We start from the raw sequence: 14,477 nt of genomic DNA, 5'->3' as shown, positions 1-14,477 counted from the left end.
TAAGAGATGAGCCATTTAAATTAGTTACCTCAAGCAGCACAGAGTCCATAACAACATCCGGCTACAGTTTCACACCAAATTCATCAACACTGTTTTTGGTTATTTGCTTGCTTATTTATTTATTTATTTATTTTTCTGACCACGCTAAAACAAACTCCCCATTGCTATTGCTAATCATCACGAGACCTGAGCGAACCCCACACACACACGCGCGCGCGCACACACACACACACACACACACACTTGTAGTGTTAACAGCAAACTTTAAAATTTTCATTCAATTTCTGCCTTGTTCGCTTAAACAGTCAATCATTTTACAGCCGTTTAATCTGTAAGTCGCTATCGTAAACAAAACAGCAGGACCGAAGCTTATGCTATGCTATGCTATGTTATGTTAAACTAAGCTAAGCTAAGCTAAGCTAAGCTAAGCTAAGCTAAGCTATAGGCTCCGTAAAGGCACACGTCAACGCAATGTGCGCCTTAAGCGAGGCGCGAGCACGAGAAGCCCGGGATCTTCCACATCTCGGCTCCAGTTTTATCGGTTTTTTAAAAAACTAATAAAATACAAGACCACTGACTACACGTCGATACGCCACTCGAATCCATGTTGTGGGAGTGTGTGAAAACAAAATCGCGGTTTTTTTTATATAGTTACCTCACTCAAGTGCCGTGTGCATCTCCTCTCCGCTCGGTACTAAAAAAAACAGCAGCAGACGCCGCAGCAGACCCGGAAACGCACAAAAAGGCCAGTGAGGGGCGCAGGAAGGACATTCACCAACCGCCTTTACGCACGGTTTGACGCGTTAACGCGTAGCCGGGAGAGAGCGGCACGCGGAATGCGTAAGGAAAAGGTGACGCAGCTCGCGCGCGCAAGTGTGTGACCGTGTCACCTGCTTTTATTCATTTATTTATATTTATTATTTCTTTTCTTTCTGTATTATTTATTTAGGAATTTCGTTGAGTAGTATAGTACATCGAGCTGTTCAGTTGCTCGTATAACCAGTAAAATGTAGCCATATATATATATATATATATATATATATATATATATATATATATATATATATATATATATATATATATATATATATATATATGTATATAATTTTAATACACTGCCACATGTTTGTTTTGGGGGAAAGACCAGTTGCATGTACTGTTTGCATTTGTTTAACATTTGTGTTAAATGTATAAAACTATTAAAGATATGTTTAAAAAAAAATGGTGAAGCCAACCATCAAGGATCATGATCACGACTAACAAAATGTTTAGAATACAGTATGTTAAGCTACTAATAGTGAAGCAATCACAATAATATATTTTTCTCAAGTAGACTGAAATTTGGATTTTTTTTCTTTCTGGTTGTTTTTCTTACATACATGAATGAATGATGGATTTTAGAGTTGGTTATGGAGTCACTAAACATCTTTCTATCTTCCATACCACTTATCCTACACAGGGTGACAGGGAGCCTGGAGCAGATCCCAGGGAACCCAGGGCACAAGGCGGGGGACACCTTTGACAGGGTACCAACCCAATGCAGGGCACAATTGCATACACACTCATACACGCATTCACACAGTATGGACAGTTTGGAAATGCCAATCAACCTACAGTGCATGTCTTTGGACTTTGGGCTGGGGGAGGATACCAGTGTCCCCCGGAGGAAACCCCAGAGGCACAAGGACTATTTCTTTCTTGAGTTTTATTTGAAGCTAGTTTTAGCATTGATTGTCAGCTAGAAACCTGTAACTGCACTTCCTTGTTGCTACGAGTTGTTTACACATTGCTAGATTAAAGCTAATTCCGATATTCATATTCAATTTCGGTCGGGACTCGCTCGTTCACGCGATTACACTTTGTCTTGCTAATTAAAGAGGCATGCTCAGCTGTGAAGCACCCCACCACAGCACTTAAGAACTAAGAAACGCTGAAGCGGAAGCGTCAGCCCTTGTCATGTAAAGACCTGCGAGTCTACCAGCACGAGTTCACCAATCAAGGACATAGACAAGACACCACTCCCGTTGCTAAGTATACTTTTCTCCCCATCTCCACTATTTCCTCCTCTCTTCCCCTCACTGTTTACCTGTTAACACACTAACATGTGTCATCAGTTTATCCCTGTTATTCAACACAGGCACAGACCAGAAAAGTACGGAATTTAAACAACCTACGTTCTCTACATGTGGCCTCTGCAGATTCCTTCTCGTTCCCTGTCGGACTTTGGAACTGCCAATCTGCCGTCACCAAGGCAGATTTTATTCCTGCCTTTGCAACCCACTCCAACCTCAGTGTGCTGGCTCTGACTGAGACTTGGACCCATACTGAGAACACTGCCATACCCGCTGCCCTAGCCTCCAACTTCAACTTCTCCCATATCCGTGTGCCCCAACAGATGAGGGGGTGGTACAGGTTTGCTTCTCTGCAAAACATGGAAGTCTACATGTCTTTCTCCCCGCTGCTCCTTCACTTCCTTTGAATTTCATGCAGTTACAGTTACTGACACTGCCAAAATGCACTTTCTTCTTGTTTATCATCCGCCAGGTCAACTGGGGAAGTTCAACAAAGAATTTGACATGCTACTGTCCACCATCCCAGATGACGGAACTTTCCTTGTGGTCCTCGGTGACTTCAACATTCCAGTAGTAAAGCCGCATGCATCTGATTTTCTTGCACTCCTTCCCATGTTTGACCTCAAGCAGCTCGCCACCCCAGCAACTCACAAAGCCGGCAAACAGCTCAACCTCAACCTCACACGTAACTGCAACACACAAAATCTTCTTATTACTCTTCTCCATACCTCTGGCCATTTCTTTATCCAGTTTTATTTTTCTCTCCCCTCACCCCCCTCACTGTCTCCACCTTCTATCTCCTTTCGTTGCAATGTTCGCTCCCTTTCCCCTCACACTTCTCTTCCTTGGTCATAACCTCACTTCCCTCTGATAGCCACCTCTCCTCATTGGACTTAAACACAGCAACTGACATGCTATGTTCCACTTTAACATCTTCTCTTGACAACATTTGCCCCCTAACCTCCAGACCAGCTCGCACATCACCCCCTAGCCCTTCGCTCTCAGAAGCTCTGTGCAACAACCAGGTCAAACTAAGAGCGGCTGAAAGGAAATTGTGTAAATCTAACGATCTGACTGACCTAACCAATTACCAAACACTTCTCTCCTTCTTTTCCCATAGCATCTCCACTATCAAAGCCATATACTACCAAGAGAAGACTGGCAGCTCTCCCAACAGCCATACTCTCTTCAAAACCTTTTCCTCTCTTCTCTGTCCCCCTCCTACCCCTTCCCCTACCTCTCTCACTGCAGACGACTTTGCCACTTTCTTTTCCAACAAGGTTACATCAATCAGGAACCAGTTCTCAACCACAGACACATATAGACCGGCTCCTCCTCCATGTAACTCTCAACTGTCCTCCTTCTATCCTCTCTCAGAGACTGATGTCTCAAAACTCCTCCTCTCTAGCCATCCCTCAACCTGTCCTCTTGACCCTATCCCTTCTCACCTTCTTCAGTCCATCTCTCCCACCCTATTACCTGCACTCCCATACATCTTTAATACAGCCCTCTCTACTGGCACATACCCTATCTCATTTAAGCAGGCCCGGGTTAACCCACTGCTTAAAAAAACATCACTTAACCCTGCTGCAGTTGACAACTACAGACCTGTTTCCCTCCTCCCTTTTCTTTCCAAAATCCTTGAAAGAGCTGTTTTCAATCAACTCTCCATTTTTCTCACACAGAAAAACATCCTGGACACCAAGCAGTCTGGCTTCAAAGTAGTCACTCCATGGAGACTGCTCTGCTTTCTGTCACTGAAGCCTTTCGACTAGCAAGAGCAACCTCAAGATCATCTGTCCTCATCTTACTCGACCTCTCTGCTGCTTTTGACACTGTGAATTATCAGATCCGGTCAACTCTCTCTAGCCTAGGCATCACCAAAACGGCTCTGCGCTGGGTGGAATCATATTTCTCAGAAAGATCCTTCAAGGTATTGTGGAGGGGAGCTTTTTTCTGAAACCCAGCAACTCACAACTGGGGTTCTTCAGGGGTCAGTTCTAGGTCCACTGTTCTTTTCTATTTATACTACATCTCTGGGGCAGGTGATTGAGTCTCAAGGTTTCTCATATCATTGCTATGCTGATGACATCCAGCTCTATTTGTCCTTCCAGCCTGATGATCCATCTGTCCGAGCACAAATCTCTGCTTGCCTGTCTGACATCTTGAACTTGATGAGGGAAAATCACCTTAAGCTCAACTTGGCAAAATCTGAGCATCCCAGCCTGCCCCTCAATCAACCACAACCTCACTGTACAACTCGGATCAACCACACTCAAGCCAACCAGGACAGCCAGGAACCTTGGGGTGACTTTTGATGACAGCTTGACCTCTACAGACCACATTTCAACAACTGCACAGTCCTGTAGGTTCTGAATAACTCCAACAGAATCAGACCCTATCTCACCAACAGGCTACACAGCTATTAGTCCAAGCTCTTGTCATATCAAAACTGGACTACTGCAATGCACTACTCTTGGACCTCCCAGCCAGCTCCATCAAACCTCTCCAGATGATTCAGAATGCAGCAGCATGCCTCATCTTCAACCAGCCCAAAAGGACCCATGTTACCCCTCCTCATCTCCCTCCACTGGCTTCCTGTAGCTGCCCGTATCAAGTTCAAGGCCTTGATGCTCACGTACAAAACCTTGTTTGGATCAGAACCCCCCTACCTCAACACTCTCCTGAAGGCTTATATCCCTCACGCAATCTGCGGTCGATTAGCGAACGACGCTTAGTAGTGCCTACTCAGTATGGCTCAAGGTCCCTTTCCAGAACCTTCATACTATCTGTCCCTCAGTAATGGAATGAACTTCCAACTTCAATCCAAACCACAGAATCTGTCACTATCTTCAAAAAACAACTAAAAACCCACCTCTTCTGTGAACACGTAACTAATTCCGAAAAACACCAACCCCACATTATGCTTAAAAAAAAATCCTTACTCTGGCTCTTACACATCTACTCTGCGTACTTTGCTTTTCTGGAACTAAATTAAAAATCTTGTATGGTAGCACTACTTGTATTGTTCTCCGCTTGATATACCGCTTTGCTTGTATTTCCTCATTTGTAAGTCACTTTGGATAAAAGCGTCTGCTAAATGAATAAATGTAAATGTTAAATAAGCTTGTCAACAAGGATGTGGATGAAAAATCAAAATCAGTTGATTTGACACCTTTAGATAATTATACCCAATAACATTAAATCCTGTTTTGTAGATAAACCAAGGGGGTGCAAACTTTCACACACAACCATACGTATATACCTAGTGATAGTATTTCTTGCCTGAACTATAAAGAAATGTTCAAACTGGTGGAATAAACAACATTATTTTTGTTTGTAATATTTTCTTGATCACAAAACCGTTCATAAAGGACATAATTGACTAATAATTTCAGAGAGGCAGTGTAAAAGAATGAAGGAATGAATGGGTGAATAAATAAAAAAATCAATCAATAAATAAGCAAATGTTTTTTGTTTTTTTTCCAGCTCACTAAGAATCCCTGTTGTAGGCTCATGCAGCGACACAGCCTGAAAAAAAGGGTGTGAGAGCACATAAATATGGGTTAGACAACAAGGTTCAGATTTGCCACATCCAGTGCGTATCCTGAAATTCCTCCTCCTGGTGTAAACATGCACCATGAGTGCTAAAATTATTCTCCCCAGGGACAAGCATTTTAAAGTGTTTTGGTGCAAGTATTACAAGGAAGTGTTACAGATGTTAAAACTGCTGATGAGAAGCTAATTGTGTCTAAAAGATTGTACACCATAGGACAAAATTAAAAAGGAAAAAAAACATTTCAAGCTGTTATGATTTATATAGCTTCTTACTGCAGAATAGACATTTAATCTCTTACCTTTATGTTTTTTTTTGTAGATAAATTGTAAAATAGACATACCTGAATATATTTCTTTTTGTTGCCCAGAGTTCATGGGGGATACAAACATTTGCACTTGACTATACTTTATGCAAGCAATTGTGTTGTCTAATCAGTATTGTATATTACAATGGGGGGCAGTGGTGGCTTGGCGGTTAAGGCTCTGGGTTACTGATCGGAAGGTCAGGGGTTTAAGCCCCAGCCACTGTTGGGCCCTTGAGCAAGGCCCTTATCCCTCTCTGCTTCAGGGGTGCTGTATCATGACTGACCCTGCGCTCTGACCCCAGCTTCCTGACCCCAGCTTCCTTACATGCTGGGGTATGTGAAGAAAACAATTTCACTGTATATGTGACCAATAAAGACTCATTATCATTATTATATTAATATTATATTTTAAATAATCAACAAGAAACACTTGAATAAAAACCCAGCAAAAAGACCAAAAATCCAAATATGTGTAATTAATAAAATACTTATTGAAAGTGTACATACACGTTTGATGTGCAGGATGGATTTATGTTCCATGCATGTGAAAGTTGGAGTACTTTCTACTAATCAAGTTTCTAAAAAGAACATGAAAACACCCATTAAATACAGTTGTTTATTCTACCACTAATTTAACCCCACCTCAAAATAGTTCTGGGGCTAAATTAGTCATTTTGGTGAGGAGGAACCCAATTCATATCTTGCTTAGAGACCCAAAAGGTTAAAGCTAGCTTCGTGAAAAATCAAGGTGACCTTATATACATAAAATATAGAACGTATCCATATAATATACCATGTTACACCAAACAGCCATAACATTAAAACCACTGGGAGGTGACATGAATAACAATGACTACGTTTACATGGACAGCAGTAATCTAATTATTGACCTTACCCTGATTAAGATAATAATGTGATTAAGGTGTTTACATGAGTTGCTTTTAGAATACTCCCGTCATGTTCCCATTTTACACGTTATAGAACATAATTAGATTTACAGCCCACATCATTACGTCACCGTGCCACGCCGTCCGACGTCCCTCCAGAATTTCACGTATCAACATACAGTTCGTCTTCGTTATAGTGCTGTATACAGTTTTGGGTGTTTTTCTTCTTATTTTTTTTTATGAACGCTTTAAGTGCAGTTAATTATTTGTCATGCTATAGGTGCTAATAGACAACTGCTTGAAGCCATGGGCTGCGTCTCAAACCGCGTACTTACCGTCTATATAGTAGCCGAGATACATGTATTTTTCCCCACTACAGGCCTATAGGAGTCAAGTATGCGGTTTGGGACGCAGCCAAACTCTCTTGTTCGCCGTAAAATGTTGAGAACTGCCGTGTGTGATCGTGTCCTGTCGCAAAATACGGTGAAAACTCTCACACGATGCTCATAATGTGATTAAGGTGTTTACATGTCTGTAATACACATCCAAAATGCGACTAAAACAGGAGTACTCCACCTGTCTTAATTCGATTAGAGCTTAATTCGAGTATGACTTTAATTAGATTAAGGTAAGTAAAAATTGCTGTTTACATGTTAGTTTCTTAATCAAAGTATGGTCTTAATTGGGTTAAGAGTGGATTATTGTTGTCCATGTAAACGCAGCTATTGATTATCTCGTCACAATGGCACCTGTCAAGAGGTGGGATATATTAGGGCACATGTGAACAGTCAGTTCTTGGAGTTGATGTGTTGAAAGCAGGAAAAATGGGCAAGTGTAAGGATCTGAAGGACTTTGACAAGGTCCAAATTGTGATGGCTAGACGACTGGGTCAGCACAGCTCTAAAACAACAGGTCTTGTAGTGTGTTTCCGGTATAAAGTGGTTAGTACCTATTAAAAGTGTTCAGAGGAAGGACAACCACTGCACCAGCGCAGGCAGTGTGATACTCTGGGCAATGTTCTGCTGGGCAACCTTGGATCCTGGCATTCATGTGGATGTTACTTTGACACGTACCACCTACCTAAACATTGTTGCAGACCAAGTACACCCCTTTATGGCAGCGGTATTCCCTAATGGCAATGGCCTCTTTCAGCAGGATAATGTGCCCTGCCACACTGCAAAAATTGTTCAGGAATGGTTTGAGGAACATGACAAAGAGTTCAAGTTGTTGACTTGGCCTCCAAATTCCCCAGATCTCAAGCTGACCAAGCATCTGTGGGATGTGCTGGACAAACAAATCCGATCCATTGAGGCCCCACCCCTCAACTTACAGGACTTAAAGAATCTGCTGTTAAAGTCTTAGTGCCAGATACCACAACACACCTTCGAAGGTCTTGTGGAGTCCATGCCTTGATGGATCAGAGCTGTTTTGGTGGCACCAGGGCGATCTACACAATATTAGGCAGGTGGTTTTAATGTTATTGCTGATCGGTGTATGTGCCACATGATATTGTTTTCTCATGCCTGAGACTGTGAATTTAAGTGTCATGTTTATTTCTTAGACCACAGTGATAAAATAAAATACATGGTTAAAAAAAAAAAGTGCAACAATATAGAGCTTAAACACAAGTATTTTATCTGGTACTTTCATTCTAAATCTGTTTACAATCATTTGCCTTCATTCCCTGGAGCCTTAAATAAAGAAAGATGTTATTCACACTCATAGTAAGAGTGTGAGACACTCACAGCTGTTGTTATGTCAGGTGCAACAGACGTTAAGACCCCACTAGCTGGCCTTGCTGAAGGAGAGTGTGAACAAACACAGCCCTTTAACAGAGAATATGCCAAGGTCAGGCCGTGTGCATCCTGTCAATTTTTTTAAGGGAAAATTATTGTACTGAGCATTTCATGTTCTTGTCAGATAAACAAAATGCATGAAGGTTTCCAACAAAGAAAGGCCACAAGTTAAAGTTCAGAAACATCTCTGATCAGCTACTTACTATATTTTGGAATAAAACAAAATGAGTAGTCTCACATTAACATGTTAGATTTGTAAATGTGATGTGATGATTTGGGAAAGGTTTAACAGCCCGGATACACATGTAGAGAGTTTTTAGGCTAATCAAAGAATCAGAAAGCAGGGACAGTGGCATGGTAATCCGCAACAGATCCATGATTACACCACAAGACAGACACATTCCTTCTAAATGTATGTGCATTTGTACATGGTGCCAAAATGAGAGCATTTGGAGGATATATATATATATATATATATATATATATATATATATATATATATATATATATATATATATATATATATATATATTATCTAAAGTCACTTACAGGTGAAGCAAGCAAAGAATGTTATAAAAAGGTAAGAGAGGAAACTCCCATGACATGAATCATGAGGCTTCAGTTTCACGGTTGCATGAGATCTGTATGACAAATAGACAAAAGCAAAGTATTCAAGTAATTGTGTTTTGCTACTTAAACTCCTTTTAAGAGATTTGTATTTACCCTAAAATCAGAATTCATGATTTTATTACCAGACCTTCCAACTACATCTAAATTCAAATGAAATCTGTGCTGCCAATTCAACGAGTTATTTTTCTGTGCATTTTTAACATTGTTTATTAACTACATTTAAAAGATCCAACTTCCAACTCCAAACATTAAAGTAAACATGTAAACATTAAGGTAAACATGTAAAGCATTAAAGCAAACGTGCACATTAAAGATCTAAACATTAAAGCAAACATGTAAACATTAAACATGTAAACATTAAAGGAAACATGTACAGTACTGTGTAAAAGTTTTAGGCACATGCAAAGAAATGCTGTAAAGAGCAGTAAACAGTAGTAAATGAAAAAAGTCATTATGTGGTGTGACAAACAAAAATAAAAACAGTAACTGCCAGTACAATTTGTGCAGTTTTATAAGGAAATGAGCTGTAAATTTTATTGAGCATCTTGCAGAAACAGCCACAGTTCTTCTGGAAACTTTGACTGTCGCACTTGCTTCTTATTTTTACAGCAAAACCCAGCAGCCTTCATTGTGTTTTTTTTTTGTTTTGTTTTTTTGTCTGAAATGTCTTTTACCACTTAATATGCTGCTTTCTTTACTGACATACAATCATTTTTCTGTAACATTTAATTTTGTGATAGAAAACTAATGTTTGGGAATGTAAATTTTATTTTATTTATTTATTTATTTTTACTAACTTCATAATGTAAAAGTCATAAAATAAAAAATATTTTTATATTATAACAAAGTTAATAGGGTGCCTAAAACTTTTGAATAGTAGTGTAAATATTAAAGCAAACATGTAAAGCATTAAAGCTGTAAAGCCTTAAAGCAAACATAAATCATTAAACTGAACAAATAAAGCATTAAATATATGTGTAATAAGATTAACATGTAAAGCCTTAAATATAAAGCATTAAAGTATCTAAATCATTAAACATGTAAGAATTAAAGTAAACAGAGAAAAGCTATGAATGAAACATGTAAAGCATTAAAACACAACATGTAAAATATTGAACAAAACATGCCAAGCATTAAGGTAAACACATAAAGCATAAACACAGAAAGCATTTAATATAAAGCGTTAAAAACATCAGTTTATCTATTATACTATAATGAGCAATGAGGATAATTTTGATATCATTTACAGCTCTTAATTTTTCATGCTGACTCCCTGTGTTATGTCTATTTTTAGTGACGTGTCATAACAAAATCATAAAGTTGAAAAACTTTTCCTTCACTTTGCTTTTAGAAAAAAATAGTTGAAGTAGAGTTGAAATAGAAAAAGTAGATGCTCATAGTTTCAGCTGACCTTGCACAAGCAAAGTTTTTGACTGACAAGCCTTTGGTTTTATTGCAGACATAAGCTTTTATATCCATAGTTGTACACTGCTGGTTTTCTGAAGATCGAATCCACCACTGATGCTACAGGATTCAGCTTCATGTTTTTTAACTTGGAACACAAAGAACAGAGGAGTATATCTGCAGTTTCACATGTAAATATGACAAGATGTGTAGAGCTATAATAAAAAAAAAAAAAGCGGGTATATTCTTAACGCTACTGAAACCTTGCCGTAAGATTTCGACAGCAACCGTGCTCCACTTCATTTTTCATTCCTTTTGGTCTCATCTGTGATTATTTTTATGTTGTGCTCCATTTTAGACATCTGAGAATACTGAACACTAAAAACAGTCCTGTCAAATCCTCAGTTTTTACCAAATGTTATTTACAAAATAAGATAAATAAAGCCTGGTGAAAATTGTCGCTTGAAATGGAGAAAACAATCCAAGTTCCTCTTGGTTTTACAGTGAGAATCTTGATACTGGAATACTTTTTTTTTCTTTTTCTTTTTTTGCCAGGCCATGTTAACTGGAATCATTCTAGGTTAAAACACAATGAGAAATCAAATCACATGAAACTATATAGTCAGTGTCAGTTTGGCATCCATCAATGGTTAACTACCTGCCAGTCTCTGACCACTGCTGACAAGCAGGAATCAACTGAAATATAAAACGACCCCCTTTTCTCTTCTCATCTTACTGGAATGATCTCCTTTGCTCTGGACCGATTTAGTAGTATTAATACCCATTGAAGTAATACAGTCCAGCTGCTGTTCTTCACTTGTTCTTTTGCTACATTGACAGTGTCCATGTGCACACATTTACTGCACACAAACATGACCCTTAGACTAGAGGACATAGTAAAGTATAAATGTGCAGGGATTACTAATAAAAATAGTAATCATGTTATTGCTTAGTGCTAGTTGTTGTACAACCTCAGTTCCAAAAAAGTTGGGATGCTGTGTAAAATGTAAATAAAAACAGAATGCAATTATTTGAAAATCTCATAAACCTATATATTATTCACAACAGAGCATAGAAGACATATCAAATGTTTAAACTGAGTAAATGTACCATTTTAAGAAAAAAAAGGTCATTTTGACTTTCATGGCCGCAACACGTCTCCAAAGTTGGGATGGGACAACAAAAGGCTGGAAAAGTAAGTGTTCCTAAAAAGAAACAGCTGGAGGAACATTTTGCAACTAATTAGGTTAATTAGCAACAGGTCAGTAACATGATTGGGTATACAAAGAATATCTTAGAGAGGCAGAGTCTCTCAGAAGTAAACAAGCGCTGGAATCTGGATGGAAACATATGTTACTCTAAAACCTGTATATACCTTTCAGCATTGATGGTGCCTTTCCAGATATGCAAGTTGCCCATTCCATAGTCACTAATACAACCCCATACCATCAATGATGCAGGCTTTTGAACTGAGCTCTGATAATAAACCAGATGATCCCTCTCTTCTTTAGTCCTCTTTAGTTCATGGTTTCCAAAAAGAATTTAATATTTCGATTAAATTCTTTTTGGAAACCATGAACTAAAGAGGACTAAAGAGGAGAGGGATCATCCGGTTTATTATCAGAGCTCAGCTTCTAATTAAGCTTCTTCTTTCTGCTTCTAATGACCAAGCAGGTAAAACACCTTACCTGCTTGGTCATTAGAAGCATTCCATGATCTTCAAAATATGGTTTCATTTACAACAGTGTTTTCTCTTTACGGCATGGTTTTGATGAACACTTGCTAACTTCATAAAAAGCTCACATGATATCACCGGTAAGAAAAAAACAAGTAAGCAAAAAACCTAGCATTTATTTAATACTCATCTCAGCACCGAGCATTTATCTCAACAGAACTATAGGTGCATCTAAAAAAAATTGAATATCGTGAAAATTGTGAAAAGCAATTTTTTGTCTGTAATTTAATTCAAAAAGTGGAAATTTAATATATTCTAGATTTATTAAACATAAAGTGAAATATATCAAGCCTATTTTGTTTTAATCTTGATGATTACAGCTTACAGCTCATGGAAATAAAAAAAATCTCAAAATATTAGAATACAGAATTTATAATACAGACATGTTGACCTGAGAAGAGCTCTAATCAGCTAATTAACTCAAAACACCTGCAAAGGTTTCCTGAGCGTTTAATCTTTCAGTCTGGTTCAGTACACACAAACACAATCATGGGGAAGATGAAAGTAAATTTTGCATTTAATTTGGAAATCAAGGTCCCAGAGTCTGGCTTGAAGTCCAGTGTGAAGTTTCCACAGTCAGTGATGATTTGGGGTGCCATGTCATCTGCTGGTGTTGGTCCACTGTGTTTTCTCAAGTCGAAAGTCAATGTAACGTCTACCAGGAGATTTTAGAGCAATTCACGATTCCATCTGCTGACAAGATTTAAGGAGATGCTAATTTCCTTTTCCAGCAGGACTTGGCACCTGCCCACAGTGCTAAAACTACTAGTAACTGGTTTGCTGACCATGGTATTACTGTTCTTGATTGGCCAGCCAACTCGCCTAACCCAGTATTGTCAAGAGGAAAATGGCCCAACAATACAGACCAGCTGAAGACCGCTATCAAAGCAAACTGGGCTTCCATAATACCTCAGCAGTGCCACAAGCTGATTTCCTCCACGCCACGGCACATTGATGCAGTAATTCATGCAAAACAAAGCTCCAACCAAGTGTTGAGTTTATAAATTAACAGACGTTTCAGAAGGTCGACATTTCTGTATTATAAATTCTTTATTCTCATATTTTGATACTGGATATTTGATTTCCATGAGCTGTAAGCTGTAATCATCAAGATTAAAACAAAAAAAAGCTTGAAATATTTCAGTTTATGTTTAATGAATCTAGAATATATGAAAGTTTCACTTTTTGAATTAAATTATGGGGGAAAAGGGTACTTTTCCACAATATTCAAATTTTTTGAGGTGCACCTGTATTCTTATTTACTGTCCATGCACTGCATAACTGTTAGAGCATCATGTGACAATGTAATGATGACAAAAGACCAAAGACACTTTTGTGTGCCTGGTATTAGCGATGATTATTTTCAGGTTTCTGCTATGAGTTGTTATAGTATAAAATACATTCAAAAAGTGGTAGGCATAAAGTGAGGCATTTCTAAAAGAGACGGGAATGCATCATAGAGTCATGTCCTGTCAACTCTCTCCAGCCTTGGCATCACCGGAACGGTTCTGTGCTGAGTGGAATCATATTTCTCAGACAGATCCTTCAAGGTGTTGTGGAGGGGAGGTTTTTCTGAAACTCAGCAACTCACAACTGGGGTTCTTCAGGGGTCAGTTCTAGGTCAATTGCTCTTTTCTATTTATACTACATCTCTGGGGCAGGTGATTGAGTCTCAAGGCTTCTCATATCATTGCTATGCTGATGACACCCAGCTCTATTTGTCCTTCCAACCTGATGATCCATCTGTCTCAGCACGAATCTCTGCTTGCCTGTCTGACATCTCGGACAGGATGAGGGAACACCACCTTAAGCTCAACCTGGCAAAATCTGAGCTTCTCGTCATCCCAGCCTGTCCCTCAATCAACCACAACCTCACTGTACAGCTCGGCTCAACCACACTCAACCCAACCAGGACAATCAGGAACCTTGGGGTGATTCTTGATGAAAGCTTGACCTTTACAGACCACATCTCAACAACTGCACGATACTGTAGGTTCATCCAGGTTCATCAAAAAATCAGACCCTACCTCACCGAACAGGCTACACAGCTACAAGTCCAGGCTCTTATTATCTAAAAACTGGACTACTGC

At 39.1% G+C, this 14,477-nt stretch overlaps 1 protein-coding gene across 3 annotated transcripts in view; it reads right to left on the bottom strand.

The window, feature by feature from the left end:
• slc39a10 (solute carrier family 39 member 10) overlaps positions 1-801 on the bottom strand; it is a 38,792-nt gene extending 37,991 nt beyond the window's left edge. For 2 of the 3 annotated variants that reach the window (XM_017469915.3, XM_017469916.3), the window contains exon 1: positions 29-643. In XM_017469915.3, the coding sequence (XP_017325404.1) occupies positions 29-57 (29 nt within the window). In that variant the 5' untranslated portion in view covers positions 58-643. The other variant, XM_017469917.3, reaches the window with a different exon arrangement.
• Positions 802-14,477: the final 13,676 nt, after the last annotated feature.

The sequence above is a fragment of the Ictalurus punctatus genome, chromosome 6 (genome assembly GCF_001660625.3).
Source record: "Ictalurus punctatus breed USDA103 chromosome 6, Coco_2.0, whole genome shotgun sequence".
Lineage (NCBI taxonomy): Eukaryota > Metazoa > Chordata > Actinopteri > Siluriformes > Ictaluridae > Ictalurus > Ictalurus punctatus.
Note: the sequence above shows the minus strand (reverse complement) of the source record. Positions and strands in the feature narration are given on the sequence as shown.